Source organism: Neovison vison, chromosome 7 (genome assembly GCF_020171115.1).
Source record: "Neovison vison isolate M4711 chromosome 7, ASM_NN_V1, whole genome shotgun sequence".
Classification (NCBI taxonomy): Eukaryota; Metazoa; Chordata; class Mammalia; order Carnivora; family Mustelidae; genus Neogale; species Neogale vison.
This window is the reverse complement of record NC_058097.1, coordinates 14,715,959-14,733,985: the sequence shown is the minus strand read 5'-3', so window position 1 is coordinate 14,733,985 and position 18,027 is coordinate 14,715,959. Positions and strand designations below refer to the sequence as shown.

The following is an 18,027-nucleotide window of genomic DNA, read 5'->3' as shown; positions in this document are numbered from 1 at the left end:
CTGGTAGGACCACTCGGTATTTTTAATATTGGGTGGAGTGCAGGGCATTCTTACTGCTCTGCCTTCTCCGGGTCTCAAATTATAGTCTGGACAAGAAGGCTTTCCAAGCAGGGTGAACAATAGTTTTCAAAGCATGGGCCCTGAATGGGACAAGTGCAGGTCAGAAAGGAGAAGAACAACACAAATTATTTCCAAGGCACTTGTGGTATCTTCTGTGTAGCTCCTGGGGCCCGGCTCTGGGGTCTGGGGATGTGGTAGAGAGAAAGAGGGTAATACCATAAGCACAGAAGATACATGATGTGAGTTTCTTCCTACACAAGGATCCTGGGGGATAGGAGACCCTGGTTCTTGTCCTCTCTCTCTCCCACTAACAAGCTGGGTTACTTTGGATCATTGACTCAAGTTTTTTGGAATTGTTTCCCCTGCTTTATATGCAGCCAATAGAAAAATATCCTCTTCTCCTAAAATGGGTCATTTGTAAGGAAGGGATAGCCTTTCTGTACCAGGAGCATGTCACTTCCCCAGCAGTTAGTGAAACGGGCCTGTAGCTTTCATCATATTCTCAGAGAGGCACAAGACGTTTATGAATTTTGTCCTTGGATAATCTCTGAGTCTTCTCCTACACACGGAAGTCTGGGGTCCACTGTTTCCGTGACCTCCCCTGTTCTTGTTCCCCTCACTTTAATCCCGTGTCTGCCCTATTCTCTGCCAGCGGTGGGGCCTCCTGGTTCTGGAATCAGTACTGTGTCTACACAAACACAACGAAGAGTGTAATTTTGACCATCTGATGCACTAAGCCAAATGACCTTCAGATGTTGACAGGGAACCAGTCTGGAGAAGTTTATTTTTTTGTCATTTTTTTAATCCAAAGGAAAATCTAATTTTAGGTTCTCTTAATAGACTGTGGTTCTAAATATAAAAACTTGACCTGTCATTCCTGTGAAAAAGCCAGACAGCAGCTTTGGCTTTGTGTTAGTGACCTCGGATTCGGTACAGGGAGGGTGACCCTTTGGCGTCCACCTAAAGCAGGGTGTGGCTAACTTTTTCGGGGAAGGGCCTGATAGTAACCGTTGAAGCTTTGTGGGCCATGTTTCCTCTGTCGCAGTGACCCCAGACTCTGGTGCTTTGAAAGCAGCCATCAAGACAACGCAGCTCCATGGCTGGGGCCGTGTTCTGTTGGAACTTTATTTACAGAAAGGCAGCAGGTTGGATTTGGCCTGTGGGCCGTTGTTTGTCAACCCCGATCTAAATAAAGCAGGACGCTCTGGAGTGTGAGAGGGGGATCCTTTGATTATCGTGTCAGGAAGACCCGGCTGACATGGGGAGGGTCGGATCCGACCGCGGCAGCGCTGTGAAAAGTCACAGGGGAGGGGATGTTCAGGGGAGATGGGAATGAGAGTCCGCCGGCTGCTGGTCCTCGAAGAGCTGCTGGAGGAAGGTCCCTCGGAGGAGACAGAACCACCCCTCCGAGGGGGTCTCCGCACGGGGCTGCGGCCGGTCCGGAGTGCGCGCGTGGCGGTGGCGGGCTCCGAGTAGCTGACCCACAGCGTGTCCCTGTCCTCTGCCCTCACAGCACCTGCAGCAGCACGAGAGCGGAGTGGAGGGCGAGAGCTGCTACTACCACTGCGTCCTGTGCAACTATTCCACCAAGGCCAAGCTCAACCTCATCCAGCACGTGCGCTCCATGAAGCACCAGCGCAGCGAGAGCCTGCGGAAGCTGCAGCGGCTGCAGAAGGGTCTCCCGGAGGAGGACGAGGACCTGGGGCAGATCTTCACCATCCGCAGGTGCCCCTCCACCGAGCCAGGTGAGTGGTCTCACGGGCCGGGAGGACCTCTCCGGGGGCTGTGGCTGGCTGCTGCCGGCTCGCGCGTCTTGTCACCGGCCTCACGGGGGACCCTTGTGTTCTGCAGGGAACGTGGCGAGCATTCTTGTCTCTTTTGTTGTTGGCGTTAAGCTAAAGGACCTCAGCATCGCTTTTCTTCAGGTGTCACGGGCCACTGCCCAGGGAGTCGGACACCGGGAGATGTTTGGTCTCCTGTCCCCAGATTCCTCCGGTTCTAGACTCCACATTCAGTTTGTTGCTTCAGAGGGACATACAGCAAAGGCATAATGATGTCTTGCTCCGTGGTAAGAGTGGGCGGTTTGTGGCCTCAAGTGCGGTGTGGAAGAATGAACTTCAGAGAGGATCCAGCAGCGCCTGCTGTAAACGTTTTCACTGGGTCTGAGGGTGGGTCTGCGAGTCGGGGCCCCACGCCGCCTGCTTCTCCTCAAAGAGTTGGGACCTTCCGGGGTACCTTGCTGCTTTCTGCCCCCATTCCTGTCCTGTGCTCCTCTCTCAGGCACCCCGGTCCAGTCCATGCCTCAGCTTACCGTAGCCGGTCTCTCGCGTCATCAACCTACCCTTGAGAGGTCACCATTGACCTTGGATTTACCCAATCCGGTAGCTACCTGCCAGGCTGCCTTTTCCTCCTGTGGTCTCTGGAAGTTTCTGGAAGTATTGCACAGTCTCATCCTGGGACCTGTGTCCTCCTGCTTTTCATGAGCATCCTTCCATGCCTGTCCCTGGCTCATGGTCCCGCATTCTGCCCTCCCCCTCACTCCCATGCTGACATCTGCCGGGCATTAGGCCCCAGCCCTTGGCTCCCAGCCTTTGAAAGCTTTGCTCTCCTGGCATTCCCACATGCACATCAAACAGCTCCCTGGATCTCTTGCTGGTGCCACGTCGTAGACTCTGAGCTCACAACTGTCCCCTGTCTTGGTGGCACGCCGTCACACCAGCTGGCCACGCTGGAGACTCAGGGCTGTCCTTGATCTGCCCGTCCCCCGCAGCACTCTTCGCCACTGAGCTGTAGTGGCCCAGTGGGGTCTTAATCTTACTTTTACCAAATTTCACATTTTTGTAGTTTTTATGGGCAACAAGTTATAGAAACCTCATGAAAAAATGGCATGACAATCCCTCTCCCCCATCCCATTGCCCAGAGCAGTATCTTTCAACTTTCAGTTGTTTCTTTGGTTACTCTTATTATTTCCATATTTCTCAATGTGCTTCTACTACTGTTTCTTGATGTTTTTTTATATTTCAGATATTCTCTATTGGCTTCCTACTCCGAAAGATGACGATTTCACTAGTATACCATTCTACAAACCACACAGTCCTCCTCACACACACACAGACTGACACGCAGAAACCCCAAACTACACACTCACACACACACACACACACACACACACACCATCTCTCTACCCCCTACACCACCTTCCCCAGCCCCCTGCATACCTAGTCTTCCCTCCCTACATCTTCCATGATGATTAAATAATAATTTGGGGTTATATTAATATTCAGTGTTTTCGTTATTCTGACTCTATAAATATTAATCACAGCTGAGCCATGTAGAGTTTTATAATTTCATTTACCTTCTTGTACAACTTTTTATTTTCCCTGGTTTTCTAGGTACCTATGATTAATTCATGGCTAGCCCTCTGCCAGAGTAGACATTTCCTAATCTCCGAAAGCCTCGCCAGATCAGTTGCTCTCTGAGCTTCGTTCTCTCCTGGAGGGGTCCCTCCTGAGCCCTCGCAGACCCCTCAGAGTGCCCCATGCCCTGCCCCTATCCCCCAGCTGTTCCTTTGCTCTTTTTTCCCCCATATAAATGAAATGACCAGATATCCTGAAGTGGGAGAATGTGTCCTCTCTGCCGGAGTAGCTGCGGTTTCATTATCACTGTGGAAAGGCCAGTCCTCCTGGCAGGCTGGGTGAATCACTTCTTTGGGAACCAGGATCATTTCTTGGGTACCAAGATAATTTTGGTCACCTCTGGGTCACTGCAAAACTGTCCTTTCCTGTATGTTTCTCAAATGCCTCTTCTGGTTAAAGTTCACACACCGTAATCTCCGGGGCTTCTGCTCTGCCTTGTGTGTGCACTCGGGAGCAAGGGACGAGGCCAGCGCCCACAAGACCCATCTGTCCCCTCCTGCCATCTGGCTGTGGGGGGTCCCTGTCCTCCACATTCTGGCCTCTCTGTGATCCTGTCATTCCCATTATTTTGCTGTGAAGTCACTTTACAGGATTCTCCTTCCTTCATCCATGAGTGTAGACCTATTTATTTCAGGGTTTGTTTTTGTTGTTCTTGTCGTTTAATTTTTTTTTTCCTTTTTCTTTCTGTTTTTGGGTTGGGGGGGCCAGCTCTGCACACGTCATTGTTTTAATCTTCCATTAAAAGCTGGTCCCTTCGCCTTTCAATTCTTTCTTTCACTCTACTCAGAATTCCCTTTTTATTAATGAGGTGCCCCAAACTAAATAGTGTACAGCTGCCATTTCACCCGGGGTCTATGGACTGGAACAAACAGTTCCCTGTTTTATAATGTAATACTTCTATTTATGCAGTCCGCTCTGGAACTGCTTTCTTACACCATTGCCTTCTGGGTTTCTCTCATTTAATGCGTATTAGGAGTTATTTTTCCCCCTGAAGTGTATGAGCAACTTTAGTCTAGATGATAGACTTCCTTTCTGTATTTCAAAATCCTTTTGTATTGTCTTTGGCCCGAAGTCATGTTTTTGCTCTCCGCCCTCCTCCCTCCCCGCCCTGCACCCTCCTCCCACTCACGCTGCGGCTCCGTGTACTCCTCACTCCTGACAAAAGGACAAATTATTAGGTAATATTCACACTGACATTAAAAGTAACTGGGTGCCCTTTCAGAAACCCCTTTATGACAACTCATCTTAAATATATCCTCCCTCCCCCCAGGGATTGGCTTTTAACTTCTTGAAAGAATGTTTTTTAAGAAAAGGGACATTGTGGGGGCACCTGGGTGGCTCAGATGGTTAAGCGTCTGCCTTTGACTCGGGTCATGATCTCAGGGTCCTGGGATCGAGCCCGCCTTGGGCTCCTGGCTCAGCGGAGAGCCTACTTCTCCCTCTCCCTCTGCATCTCCCCCTGCATGTGCTCTCTCTCTCTCTCTCTCTCTCTCAAATGAATAATTAAAATCTTCTTAAAAGAAAGGGAAAAAAAGGGACATTGTAGACCTCTCAGAACGAAGACCCCGAAGGTCATCAGCTTCGAATTTATCAACAGAGACTTGATCCTATATTCCTGATTTTCTCTTCTCTCACATAAGGGTCAGGACATTAATCTTCAGCTAGAAACATCATTCGTGTAGCGTGAGGAAGCCTCAGGGAGTCTGTGAGCACCTTTTGGGAACTCTGCTTGTTCTGACTGTGAGCTCCATGTACCTGGTGTGCTGTCCTGGGTTTTCTATACTGGCCTCCTGTCAACATCTCCTTAAAGGATGGTGGTCTTGCTTCCCTCCTTTCCTCCTCTGCTGTCCATGCACCAGAAAGTTTTATAGGAGAAATCCCTTTCTTTTCTTCTCTGAGCTCAGTCTCCTGTCCCCTTCTGCAGGTACCCAGACTTCCCTTTTGGCGGCTGGTGGAGAGAACTCTCGAAGAGTTTCTTCACTGTGGTGGACAAACATAGCCTTTCAAATTTTACCTGTTTCCTTAAGTCAGTATGTTTTCTGGTCAGTCCAGCTCACCACGTAGTCTGCCAACCCAGGTGAATTTGGAAATAGAGAGAAAGAAATACTGAAGGTCTCCACTGCCCTCCACCACTTTGTCGTCCTGGTCAGGGTTCAGCTCTGTCATCCATCATGTAACCCCCCTCCGGAGAGGCCTCCTGGCCAGATGTAAACCATCTAGGTCCTGCCCTGCACCAAAGGGCCAAGTCTCTGTTGTTTGGAGGTGCGCTAATAATTAGGCTTCTGTCCCCCATGTGGTCCTGCCTGGGGTCAGGCTTTACCCTTACGTCAGTGGGCAAGCCATGTCCTGTATCATATCATCTCTAACCCATTGTGACAGTTTTGTGGTTACGCTTGCTGCCCTTACCCCCATACTAGACAAGCAGACAGATAGACACACACACACACACACACACACACACTCATACACACACACAGTGGGCCTTCCCTTTTAAGAAATGATTTGGAGGGGTGCCTGGGTGGCTCAGTGGGTTGGGCCTCTGCCTTCAGCTCAGGTCATGATCTCAAGATCCTGGGATCAAGCCCCGCATCAGGCTTTCTGCTCAGCGGGGAGCCTGCTTCCCTCTCTCTCTGCCTGCCTCTCTGCCTACTTGTGATCTCTGTCTGTCAAATAAGTAAAATCTTTTTAAAAAAAACAAAACAAAACTTTAAAAAAAAAATGACTTGGAAATACACAGCTCAGAGAAAGGGGAGTAACTTAAACAGGTGAGGTCTCCCCCCCCACCTCCCAGTCTCCCCTGGCCTGGTTTGGTTATTGACTTGAGTGTATGTTCTGCAAGACCAAGTGTTCTCCGGACTTTGTTGGGATTTGGTCTTTTCCTGCTTACAACCAGGTAGTGGTAGAGAAAGCCCATTGTTATATGCTGACACACTGGGTTATGTCTCTCAGTTGCTGGCACTGGCTGTTTACTTCCCCTTAGTTGACCAGAAGCTCCTGAAAGATGGAAAGCTCTTGTAGGTGGGTCATGTGTAGGATCAGCTTCCCTCTTTGCTTATTAAAAAGGCATTTCTGGCTCCCGGGCGAAACTGTAGTTAATTTCACTCTATCAGTGCCCTGAGCTTGGAGGAGACAAGAGGCCCTTTGTACTCCTCCTGTCTGCCTGCCTTCTCTTCCTCCTCTTTTTTTTTTTTCCTATCTTACCCTTGCCTTCACTACTTTTTCTTTCACATAGTCCTAGATATCCAAACTTCTTCGCACAGATAAAATCGAACGGTTCTTGATCGCGTCGCGACTGCATTGAAGACTTTGTGTGAGTTGGGGGACACTCCTGACCTCTCCTCTTATCTCTTCGTGGGGATTCCCCGGTCCATACGCCAGCCCAGGCGTTCGAGGCAATCAGATGATGACTCAGTTTACAGAGGAAACAACTGTTTGGAGTCTAAGAGCATATTTTGTTTGGAGTGGAAGCTGGCATCCCCCTTTACTGACACTTCTTTGGCGCTCGAGGTAGTGAATTCCTCGGGTCGGGAGGTAGGGGCCCGCCGAGTAATGATGTGGATTCAGTGACGACCCGTATTCAAACACTCACTGGGTTTGCTTGATGGGTTATTTTTTCAAACCAACTTTCAGGGAGTTTTGCTGAACTCCTGCAGCTTGAGAGAGTAAGAAAATGTTCTCTCTTCAGCTTTCTCATTTTGTTCTGTTTTTATTTTTCAGAATTGGCATAAGGCTGCCCTGCATACAAAATATGAAGTACATCTTTTTTTTTTATAAGGAGCTAAATTATATGCAATTTCAGTGTAATTTTTCGCATAGCACTGACATTTGCTGTAGCCACGTCCAAAATTCTGAGGCATTGTTTTTGTAAACCAAATAGCAACGTTCTTTGTTTCTTCCTTTTACTACATCTTATTCATGGGACTTGGGGAAGGCATAGGGACAGCATATTTCTAACTAAAGACATTGCATGTAAAAGCACATCAAACACATTGGAGTGAGTGAAATTTAAAGCACTCATGGAGGAGTGCAGGAAATGTGACTTTATCTGTCTTAAATACATTCCCTGATAAGGACTATATGGACAATAGGATTGTAAACTTCAGTGTGCTTTTGGGAAACGACGCACAGATGAAGAGAGATCACTACAGATCCTCAGGAAAGAGAGTATGCTATCGTTAAATGGAAAAATAGAGTTTATGGAATAACGTGATTGGATTCTGTTGGTTTGATTACTTCGATTCTGTTTTTTGAAAAGTATTTTTCTTAAAACTTTTAAAGCTTTAAAATAACCAAAAGTTTATAATTGAGGTCTGTGGCTGCTTCCTGGGTGGAATCTGCTTGCGTGGAGTCTGATAGAGCATAGGCACATGGCAGGACTCACATTTCCCTGGTGCTTGTAGATAGAGACACCCGTGCAGTTGCTAACAGTGCAGCAAGGAGTGAGTCGTGGTTGTCTTTTGTTCATGGAGATGGTTTGATATTTGTCACTGGAAAGCGTCCATAGTTTGATTACTGTCTGATTCTCTCGCATTTTGCATCTACACGGAGAGGACAGGAGTAGTTCTTAGGGTGTACACTGTCTTGTTTTTCTGTTGGAACAGAGTTCCTGATTTGCCTTAATTAGTCCTCTAACAATCTACAAAGGTCAGCGCCAATTGCCTGTTCATTTACATTTGTAATTGTGATGGCTTCTGATTACATATTCCTTGTCTTAGTCCTTCCTCTAAGTATATGCTAGTGTGTCCTCCCCTCCCCCTTCCCCCAAGGCCCCCCCCCCCCCAAACCCGCCAGACCAGTGTGGAAGCCGAGGATCTGACTCTTGAGACAAGAAACCTTTGTGGTGACGGCCCAGCCTGCTTTCGAACTTCAGCGTCTGTTATGGAAAGGCATCTTCGAGAGGCTGTTGCTTCCAAGTTAGAAATATAATGAAGCCAGAGTCAGGGAAATTACATTGATACCAGGCAAGAAATCTGAAAAGCCATTATCTAGGAGCCTTCTTGAACTGGGTAATTAAGGGCAATTAAACTTTTCTGTTTGCTCTCTGCAAAATATGCTAATGGTCTGGTCTGTTGGAAGGTGGACACGCGCAAAGCACAGTTTCACTGCTGCCCTGTGCTCCTGCTCTGGAAGGGTCTCTCCAAAGAGGGTGGGACATCACCATAGTCGTCACTTGGGCAGTGGGTCTGGAGTCTCCGACCTCCTATGTAATCTCTTTCCTCTCTGTGTTCTCCAAGAGACACCAGCATTCACACCGAGACGTTGACCTTTTAGAAATTATTCAAAACCTGGCTGCAGTAGGCCACAGTCAGTGATTCTTAATCATTCTCCCTTTCATATTCTGGATTGGGCATTCACTAGTTGATTTCTTTTTATGGAATGATCAGAGCTGTTAGGGATTTGTTCGTTCGTTTTATTTCAGCAAATAACACTGGAGCATACGTCGCCCTGTACAGGGGCTGTCCATATGGCTACACACTGAAGTTAGCCTTGCTCCTGGTTGGTGGCCCTCAGTTGTCCTCCATCCTGTCCTCTTGGGTAGGTAGTAGTGTGTGCCCTTATGGCCACCCAGGACGGCCCAGTCTGAGAGGCAGCAATATCACGGCCACATCTGGGTGCTGCAAAAAAAAAAGAAAGAAAGAAAGAAAGAGAAAAGGCACTTGCTGGTGGTTATTGGAGTTAGGAGAGAGGACGTGTGTATGTGCATTTGGAGATCAGCATTGGCCAGTGCACTTTTGAAGGACATGCCAAAGAGCCCGAAAACACAGGAACCTCCCCCTCACAGGGGAGACTTAGAATGACATATCACACCAAGTGTTACTTTAGTGAAAGCTTTATGCCAACTCATCTCTGAAAAGGGGTATCCAGGGAACTCGAAAGTGTACACCTTGTCCCTTAGGTGAACATGGATGGTTAGCCAGTGGGTGGGTGTTTTTGCTGGGTTGGGGGCTGGGGATCTGTGCCTGGATTTCATTTGAGGGGAGGGGTCTTGCAACGACCACTGTCTCAGGAACCAGCAGCCCCGTCCCGTGTGCAGAGCCCTCATCCCAGCCTCTGCCCGTCATACCTCTCGTGTCGCCCCAATATATTTTTCAAGTCTAATAATGACTTGTATTTGTTTTGCCTTTAGAAATGTGCAAAAAAATCCATTTCTTGAGCTACTTAGGTTCTATATTAAACTTGTTCCTGACCTTGGTTGGGGGCCAGGGAGGAAAATAGAACATGCATCCCTTTGCTTACAGAAATAGCTCAAAGGCTTCTCAGACTTAAGAGATGTTAAGGAACCCCCTTCAAACTGTGACCCAATTATGAGAATTATAGCCACATATGCTTTTTTTTTTTTTTTTGGAACACTGACTAGAAGTGAAAAAGTTTTATGTCCTTCCAAATCAGTATAAGCACTGCCCATAGTTCCCTGTTTGTGGGGTCTCTGGGTCCCTTGAGAGCAGCAAGGGAACTTCTCCAGATACGTTGCCTGCTTGTCCAATATGGCAGTTATGGCCACCTGGGGCTGTTTAGGCTTACATTAATTGAAGTCAAATAAAAAACTTAAAATTCAGTTTCTCTGTCATACTAGCCAGATTTCAAGTGCTTAATGTGGCTCATGGCTACCTTGGTGGACAGTACAGATTTATAGAATAGTTGAGAAATTTCTTTTGAACAGTGCTGGGAACCTCCCTGGGATCCCCCAGATTTCAGGCAGGCTTTGAGCTGCATTTTCTAGAACGTTCTTTGGCTTCCATTTTAAAGAACGTGGTGCCCATCGGCTACCTGCATTCTGCCAGCCTGAATGGGCATATTCTTTATTGCTTGTCCGTCTCTCTCTCTCTCTCTGCTTCCTTTTCCCAGTATGGGAGCAGTATGTTTCACAGAGGCATCTAAGCCTCTTAGCAGGGCTGAGGGAGTTTGACTGGGCTTTCTAAAGATGTGTCTTTCAGAGTACATGTTGAAGGGCTTTTTATAGTCTGTACCTCAAGACTGTCTTGAGACCTTTGGTGTATTATGTTAACAAAAGGAGCTATTGATTGCTTTTAAAAGATCCTTGACCTTTGCTCCAATTAGAATATTAAAAATTGGACAGTGTGTGATTTTTCTTGGAACAGACCTGTTGTTTTAACTTAAAATTTTATCCCAAACTGTCATCTTCTCATGAAGTCAAAAAAAGAATCTGTGCTCTTTTCTTCCACTGTTTTCATTGGTTTAAAATCCTAAGCTTAGGACAGAGTTTTTCCTTCTGGACTGCCTTCGTCTGCTTCAGGCTGCCGCAACAAAATACCACGGACTGAGTGGCTTCACTAAGAGAAATTTGTTTTCTTGAAGTTCCGGAGGCTGGAAGTCCAAGATCTAGTTATTGGCAGGTTTGGCTCCCCCCGAGGCCTCTGTCCTCAGCTTGTAGGCAGCCACCTCCTGTTCTCACATGGCCTTTCCTCCACGTGTCTCTCCCTGGTGTCTGTGTGTCTTATAGGGACACCAGTTGGACTGGTTCAGGGCCCCCCGAACAGCCTTCTTTGACTTGATCACCATTGCAAAGGCCCTCACTGCAAAGACACTCCGATCTGAGCAACTAGGGGGCTAAGAGTTCAACATAAGAATTTGGGGGGAGGACACAGCTCGGTCTGTCACTTGGGCTTTCTGAGGACATCCAAAGCCTGTTTCATGTTCCTTTTTCAATGGTCGTTTTGGATGTGGAGGGAGGGTGGGAGTGGAGGTGGATGTGGGAGTGAAGGGAAGTCGGAGAGACGCCGGACGTCAGGCCCCACCAGCAACCCCCCAGCTTCCAGCCTCCATCCTCGTTGAGGCCCCTGGCATGTGAAGAAACAGAGCCATCTCCTCGCAAGGGGACACCAGAGGGAAGCAGAGGTGCTAGAGGAGACTTGTCCGGTCTGGGGGGAGCTCAGAGCATGGTACCCACTGAGGCTGAGTCCTGACACAGCCTCCAGTCAGACCTCCTCCTGGGAGGGAGGGCCCCGGGGAGCCCCCAGTCAGTCTTGTGCAGCGATGTTCTCGTGCCTGGGAAACCTGACAGTCTCAGCATCAACAGAACTCGCCCTTGGTGGGCGCTCCAGCAAGCTGCTTGTGTGGAAGGTTGGTGCGGGAGGGATTTACAGCCACAGCGACTCCTTACTGTTGCCCCCTGGTGCTTTCAGGGGCAAGCAGAACTCAAGGGATTTGTGGATAGTGTTGCCCTGGTACTTTTTTTGTTTTGTTTTGTTTTGTTTTGTTTTGCTCTGGTTGGGGTAAATGTCCCCGGGGCCTTGCCATATTCTCTGACCTGTAGAGCAGACAATTCTGTATGGTGTGAATTGGTTGGGCTTCCATCCAACAGCAAGGGAACTCCAAGGATTTGGAGTGCTGGAAGTACCTGAAGGGCTCATTATTCTTTGCTTTTACCTTACTCCACATTAAGCACTCCATGCTTGACATTATATAACGATCCCAGTGCAGAGGTTTTCACCCTTAATCACTTTCATTCAGGGCCTGTCCCCATTTGTCCGCAGGGTGGGCACATCCTCATTCCCAGTTCTGATCTTTGCAAATGTGAACCAGGGATGCAGGCTTCAAAGCCAGCCTCCGGAAGGGCCTTCCTTTCCTGCAGTGGTATAAAGCAGCAGCTGTTCACAGCCAAGTGTGGCTATCTCAAGTCTCTAGGGGTCCCGTGTTCTGGGCTGTCTGTGCTCAGTGCCTCCCGTGACTAGTGACTGCCATATTGGACGCTGCAGAGAGCGGACATTTCTTTCCCTGCAGAAAGTTTTCATGGACAGCGTGGCTCCAGACAGCAGCTAAGCTGGGAGTCGGAGCCGAGGCGCAGGGTAATGCTCTGCCCGCTATGTCTTCCCTCCTTGCTGTGGGTTGACTGACTCATCCAAGGAATAAATCGAGCGCTTTGCCCCAGGGACAGGGTTTTTCATACCTAGAAAGGAATGTGGTCCATTGCTCGATTCTCAGTATATAAATGAAGAAACCCATTAAGACTGAGGTGAGAAAAGGGGCAACAGTTCTTTGTGACTCTGCGTTCATTGGAGTGCAAGCCTGGGTCTTCTCGGATGCTTGGTCCTGATTTATGTGCTTTCCCTAACTTTCAGAGTCCTTTGTGCTTTTCTTGTGTGAGTCAGCTCCCAAAGCATTGAGAAACCCCAAGGAGTGGAGAGGGCAGCTCTGATCCTGGCAGCTGGGGCAGGGGTCTTTGGTTGAGTGGTTCCAGCCTGACACTGGTACAGGAGCCTTGTGAGGCCCTGATGTGAGGAGGAGGTGGCCCCGCCCTTGGCCATGCAGACCTGTGTCCACCCTGGGCATTTTTATGGTCATAACTGGAATTTTGCAATAGACATTAGCTGGAATTTGGCTTGGTGGGTCTTGAATGATTAACAAAACAACAGCAAACGCTATGTTGGCAGTAAAACTCAGAACAGAATAAAAAACTGGGCCACAGTTCTTGAAAAAGGGTGGGAAAGGAAAGGTACGAGAGGGATGGGCAAGTGCCGAAGACTTGGGAAATGAAGAGGCAAAGATAAGGCACAGATGGGGAAAAGACAAGATTTGAACTTTCTTGGTTTTAGAGAAGAACTACAGCTGGTGAAAAGGGGACTGATTTGAGTCCAGAAGTGGGGTTCGTTAGCCCTGCAAACAGGGACGTGTCCTTAGTATGGCCAGGCACCTACCTCTCTAGACTCTGGGGAGTCTGCCAGCAGGATGATAGTGTAGAGTCTGACTTCTCCCTCTCATCGAGGAGGAGGGTAGGGTACAGGAGGGAGACAGACACCAAATAAGTAAATTCAGAATGTCAGGTATACAAGGTGCTATAAAAATTGAGCCAGGCAGGGCCAAGCGAGACAGTGGAGTTGTCTTATAGAAGGTACCCCGGAAGAAGTCTCTCCAGGGAGGTCACGTTGGAGCTGCGTGGGAGGAACAAGTGAGAGTGGTCCTGGCAGGGGCGCAGCAAGCACAGAGCCGCTCGGCTGGGGTGGCTGGGGTCGGAGCAGGGGGGCGGGCAGAGGGCTGGCTGCGAGGCAGCCCAATCCCTTGGGCCCTGCAGGGTGTGGGGATTTGAAGTCTGCTCGCATCAACATGGGGAGTCCTTGGCGAGGTCTGAGCAAGGGGGGCTGACGGTGTGACCGTCACTAGTCAGGTTGCTGTGGAAATCTGTGTGTCCGCCATAGTTGAGAAGGGAGTCGTGTCCCTCCCCGCCACCCCGCTGGGCCGAGAGGAGAGGGGTGACTGCAAGTAGGAAGGGCACCACTGACCCTGAATGTTTAGAGGCTGCTCCTGCGACTCAGCCGAGCACTTTGGAATCCTCTGCTTTGGCCCAGGGGTCAGCAGCTTTTTTCTCCAAAAACAAAATCCTTAACTGGTGACTCATCGCCTAAGTGTGAAGCACAGGAAAGACTCGTCCTTTTGACTTGAGGATGCGCTGTCTCTACTACAATGTAAACACCACGCACAAGAATGAGACACTGTCTCTGGGCAGGGTAGGTGTGAGGATGACCAAGGCACAATGTTTCATCTTCTCTTCCCCTCCACCTTCTTCCCGATGGGCGTGTGCCGTTCCACAGAACTTGGTGTATAAGATTGCGATGTGCGTTTCCAGAACAAGAATTTCATTTCACTGCCTGCTACTGTAATCCAAAAAGGGCTCGGTGCCCCAGCACCTTTGTTCTCTTAGTGTCCCCGCTGCTGCGTGCCCAGAGGTCATTATCCCACTCTGGAAGGGCCAGTGACCCGGCTCTGATGTGCGTGTCTAGCCAGCCTTTGACAGACAGGCCTGATCTAATTCCGCAGCCATTTTATTCTCCATGGACATGTGCCCCGACCCCAGGCGGATCTGAAGGCTTCCTTAGAACACATAAGACCTTGGAGATTTGTGCCATACTGTACTGTTTTCTCTGGGCTTTGCTTTAATCAGGAATGTAGACTGGTGTGTGTGTGTGTGTGTGTGTGTGTGTGTTTTCAGTACATGGTATGCAGACACAGGGCTTTGGGTCCCTTTTGTAAGACAAGTTTTACATGGCTAATTGGGAAATAGTGACTCTTTTTTAGTAACTGTTTTAGGGTCCCTCTCCCCTTGGGATTGTCAGACTTATGTTGAAAGACCCCTGGAGGGAAGGATGTTGGTATATATCACGGATATTTGGAAAGAAATTTTTAGCCACACCTGGCTGCCGTGTGTGAGGACAAATTTAATTTATTTTAAAAATCTGGCCACAGGCAACCTTTTCTGTTTGTTTCTTTGTGGGGGGGGGGCGCGGGGAGTGGCTGGGAAGAGCAGCAGCAACCCCTGGTTTGCATTTGTTTTCTTCCAGATTTGACCAGCCAGCAGAAGAGAGATTATCTCTAAAGGATATGAAAGGTTTAATCATTTTAATTTTGTTTTTATTAAAGTTTATCATAACTTTTTTTTCTTTCCCCGACGTGCCCGGGTAGAACAGAAGGGAGAGAAGAGGAGGTAACATAAATATACACAAACCCTCAAGCATTTGGTTAATAAAACTCTAATGGGCGGCACCACGTGGGGAGGAAGTGGCTGGAAGGCGGGGGACGACAGCAGGCTGACCAGGGCGTGCTGTGACAACACCGAAATGTGGCTGGCAGCTCAGAAGCTCCCCGTCCACCTCCAGCACATGCTTTCTGCCGGGAGCTCAGGGCTTTCATTAAACAGAGAGCAAGCGCCCACTGTTGTTTTATTCTCCTTTCGTTCTCAAGTGCCCGGATCCCTAAGCCATTTCTAGCTGAAGAAGTCTAAATTCACAGAGAACTAGAGAATTTGCTTCTGTCGGACTCCTCTAAGCCCTTCCCATAACAATGAAATATCCGCACCCAGATCATCTGAAGACTTGCTTTCGGGCCAAACCTCTGACGTTGTGTGCCTGTGTTTTATGAAACATCCGTAGTCTTGACTTTCTGAGTAGGAAACTGTCCCATAAATTATGGCACAACAGCATACGTAGGATCCTAGTTTTGCAGGCTTCCCGGCTCATTTTCCCTTTCGGGCAGTCAAGTAGGCTTGTTTCAAAGTGGATGCATTGGTCTGGCATCACCTGGGTGTGGACTGGAGGCGCCATGGGCCCGGTGCCGTCTTCCCGTCCTCCGTGGCTCTGAAACTCGGCAGGAGCATGAGTGTTTGGAATCCTGGTGCCGAGACCCGCCAGGCCTCGGCGTCCCCTGAGAATGATGAAATCGCATTCGCCGTTCTGTTCTCACGAAGGCTGGAAGCTTGACTCGCACACTTCAGCCGTCTTTTAAAGCAGCAGGATTAAAGCATTGTCATCTTGTTAAACCTGACTTAAGCAGGTAGTTCACTGAGCCCTAATATATACCAGTCTTGAAGTTTGGTCTGCGTTGGGCTTTTTAGTACTTTGTCTGCTGTTTTTTATGGGGGAAGTGGTTTGTTCATCAGCAGAGAAGCAGCTTTTTGTAGGGACAGCAGCTATGGTTCCAGATCCTTGAACCAAGTAGAAACTGCATTGGGGGCTTCAGCCCAGCTGCTGGGGGAGCGTCCTGGCCCCCGGGGGGGGGCATCAGTCATGTGGTCCATCAAAGTTCCCTTGGGGTCTGGAGACCCACCGGGCTTCTGGGCTATGCCTGTCAGTGCTCAGGCTTCCATGAGGAGCTGTACTGGATGGAAGGCTTCCCTGCAGTCCTGTGTTCAGACCCAGCTAGGTTTCTCCTCTCAGAAACCCAGAGCCCAGACGCTGTTCCAGGCTTACAGGCATCTGCCACGCCCAGCTGGCCGTGGTCCAGATCGAAGACTGTGCCAAGCAGTCTAGCAGCCTGCAACTTTGGAATTCTTTTATGGGAGTTACTTGAACCAGTAGAGGGGCAGCTTTCTTGGTCACTCTCAGCTGGAGTTACAGGAACAGTAGAAATGAATAAACACCCGTATCATTCCCTGCGGGCTTGACTCAGGCTTGTTATCCACAGGTTAGGCAATGCTCAGTGCCAGTGCCCTGTGCCTGACTTCTGTCCCAGGTTGATCACAGAATATCTGGTTTGTACAGGAGGGCTTGGTCCTGTCGTTTTTGAAGTTATATAGACTATGAAGATAGTAGAAGGTGGTGGGGGGGAACAAACAGACAAAAATATTATTTTATCATAGCCTTCAGCTGTGACTTACAGAGACACTCCGACAGTGGATTAAAATGAATTAGAACTTTCATTTTCTTTCACAAAACTGACTCGAGAGGAGGGCAGTCAGGCGCAGGTGTGAAGGCCCCCCGGGATCAGTAGGGACCCACGTTCCTTTGGTCTCCCCAGATAGCCTTGGGCTGCTCCAGCCTGCTCTGTAAAGAGTTTGCCGCAAAGCCACACCCACTTGCTTCCTCTTCCATCTCATTGGCTGAGACTTGGTCACGTGAATCCTGCGGTCCAGTAGAGACCAGGAAATGCCGTTCTTTTTTATTTTTTTAAGATTTTTTATTTATTTATTTGACAGACAGAGATCACAAGTAGGCAGAGAGGCAGGCAGAGAGAGAGGGGGAAGCAGGCTCCCCGCTGAGCAGAGAGCCCGATGTGGGGCTCGATCCCAGGACCCTGGGATCATGACCTGAGCCGAAGGCAGAGGCTTTAACCCACTGAGCCACCCAGGCGCCCCAGGAAATGCCGTTCTTAACCACGGGGTACTGCTGTCCCGGATAGAATGAGTGTTCTGTTCACGAGGAGGGCCAGTTATTACGAAGGCAATTAGGAATCTCTGCCATGCATCTTTTAAAGGATAAGGAGGGGATTAAGTGAACTGTTATGGTTATGTGGTGGAAATCTAGATAGCCATTAGGGATGTTCTTGATTATTATTTAAAAATATAGAAGAAGCTCAATAGACATGGACGCAAGACAGAAAAGCCCGTGTAATCGTCCTAGTTTCCTTTAAAACATATATAAATATATTAAGATGATTAAAGGTGATTTTTATTTCCTTCATACCTTTTTTTTTTTTAATTTTCAAGAGTATCAACAATAGGCATTTACTGTTTTTATGATGGGGGGGAATGGCAAACTTTAAGTGTAAGCCGTAGAGAACTTGGTAATTACTACCTCATATTTGAAATATACTTGATGGAAAAAATAAAATGAGTAATAAAGGGGAAAATCTATAAACATGTAATGATAATGGGATGATGATGAGTAACCATAGTGCTGTGGACTCATCAAGAACAAATCCCATCATACTAATAAGATGAAATGAAATAATGTACGTGAATTCTCATTGAAAAGGGAAGTTGTATGTACAAAGGCAAACTTACATTCTGGGGACTCTAAATGTACTTCAGAAACATTCACCCTTTTCTCTAAGCAATTGTTTTTCAAGGTTACTCAGTGGTAACTCTTTCCCCCATTCTTGCACTGGCAACTCTGGGATATATGGAGCTTTGCAGCTATTTCTCATGCACCTGTTAGTTGTAAACATTAGTTTCTCTGAGAGATTATAAAAGAGTAGAAGAAATGATCCCTGCCTATGATCTTTTGGGGGGATATGAGACAAACACATACGAGTAACAGGGTTCAGGATGACCCACTGTATTTACCGTCTAGTAGGGGGAACGATAAATATCCTGGACTTCCCA

General features: G+C 48.3%; 1 protein-coding gene across 1 annotated transcript in view; it reads left to right on the top strand.

The window, feature by feature from the left end:
- The window catches only part of ZFHX3 (zinc finger homeobox 3), a 159,303-nt gene that overhangs the window by 57,345 nt on the left and 83,931 nt on the right, over positions 1-18,027 (top strand). Inside the window, exon 3 of the mRNA XM_044255817.1 lies at positions 1,574-1,805. Coding sequence (XP_044111752.1) covers positions 1,574-1,805 — 232 coding nt within the window. The remainder of the gene's footprint in view (positions 1-1,573; positions 1,806-18,027) is intronic.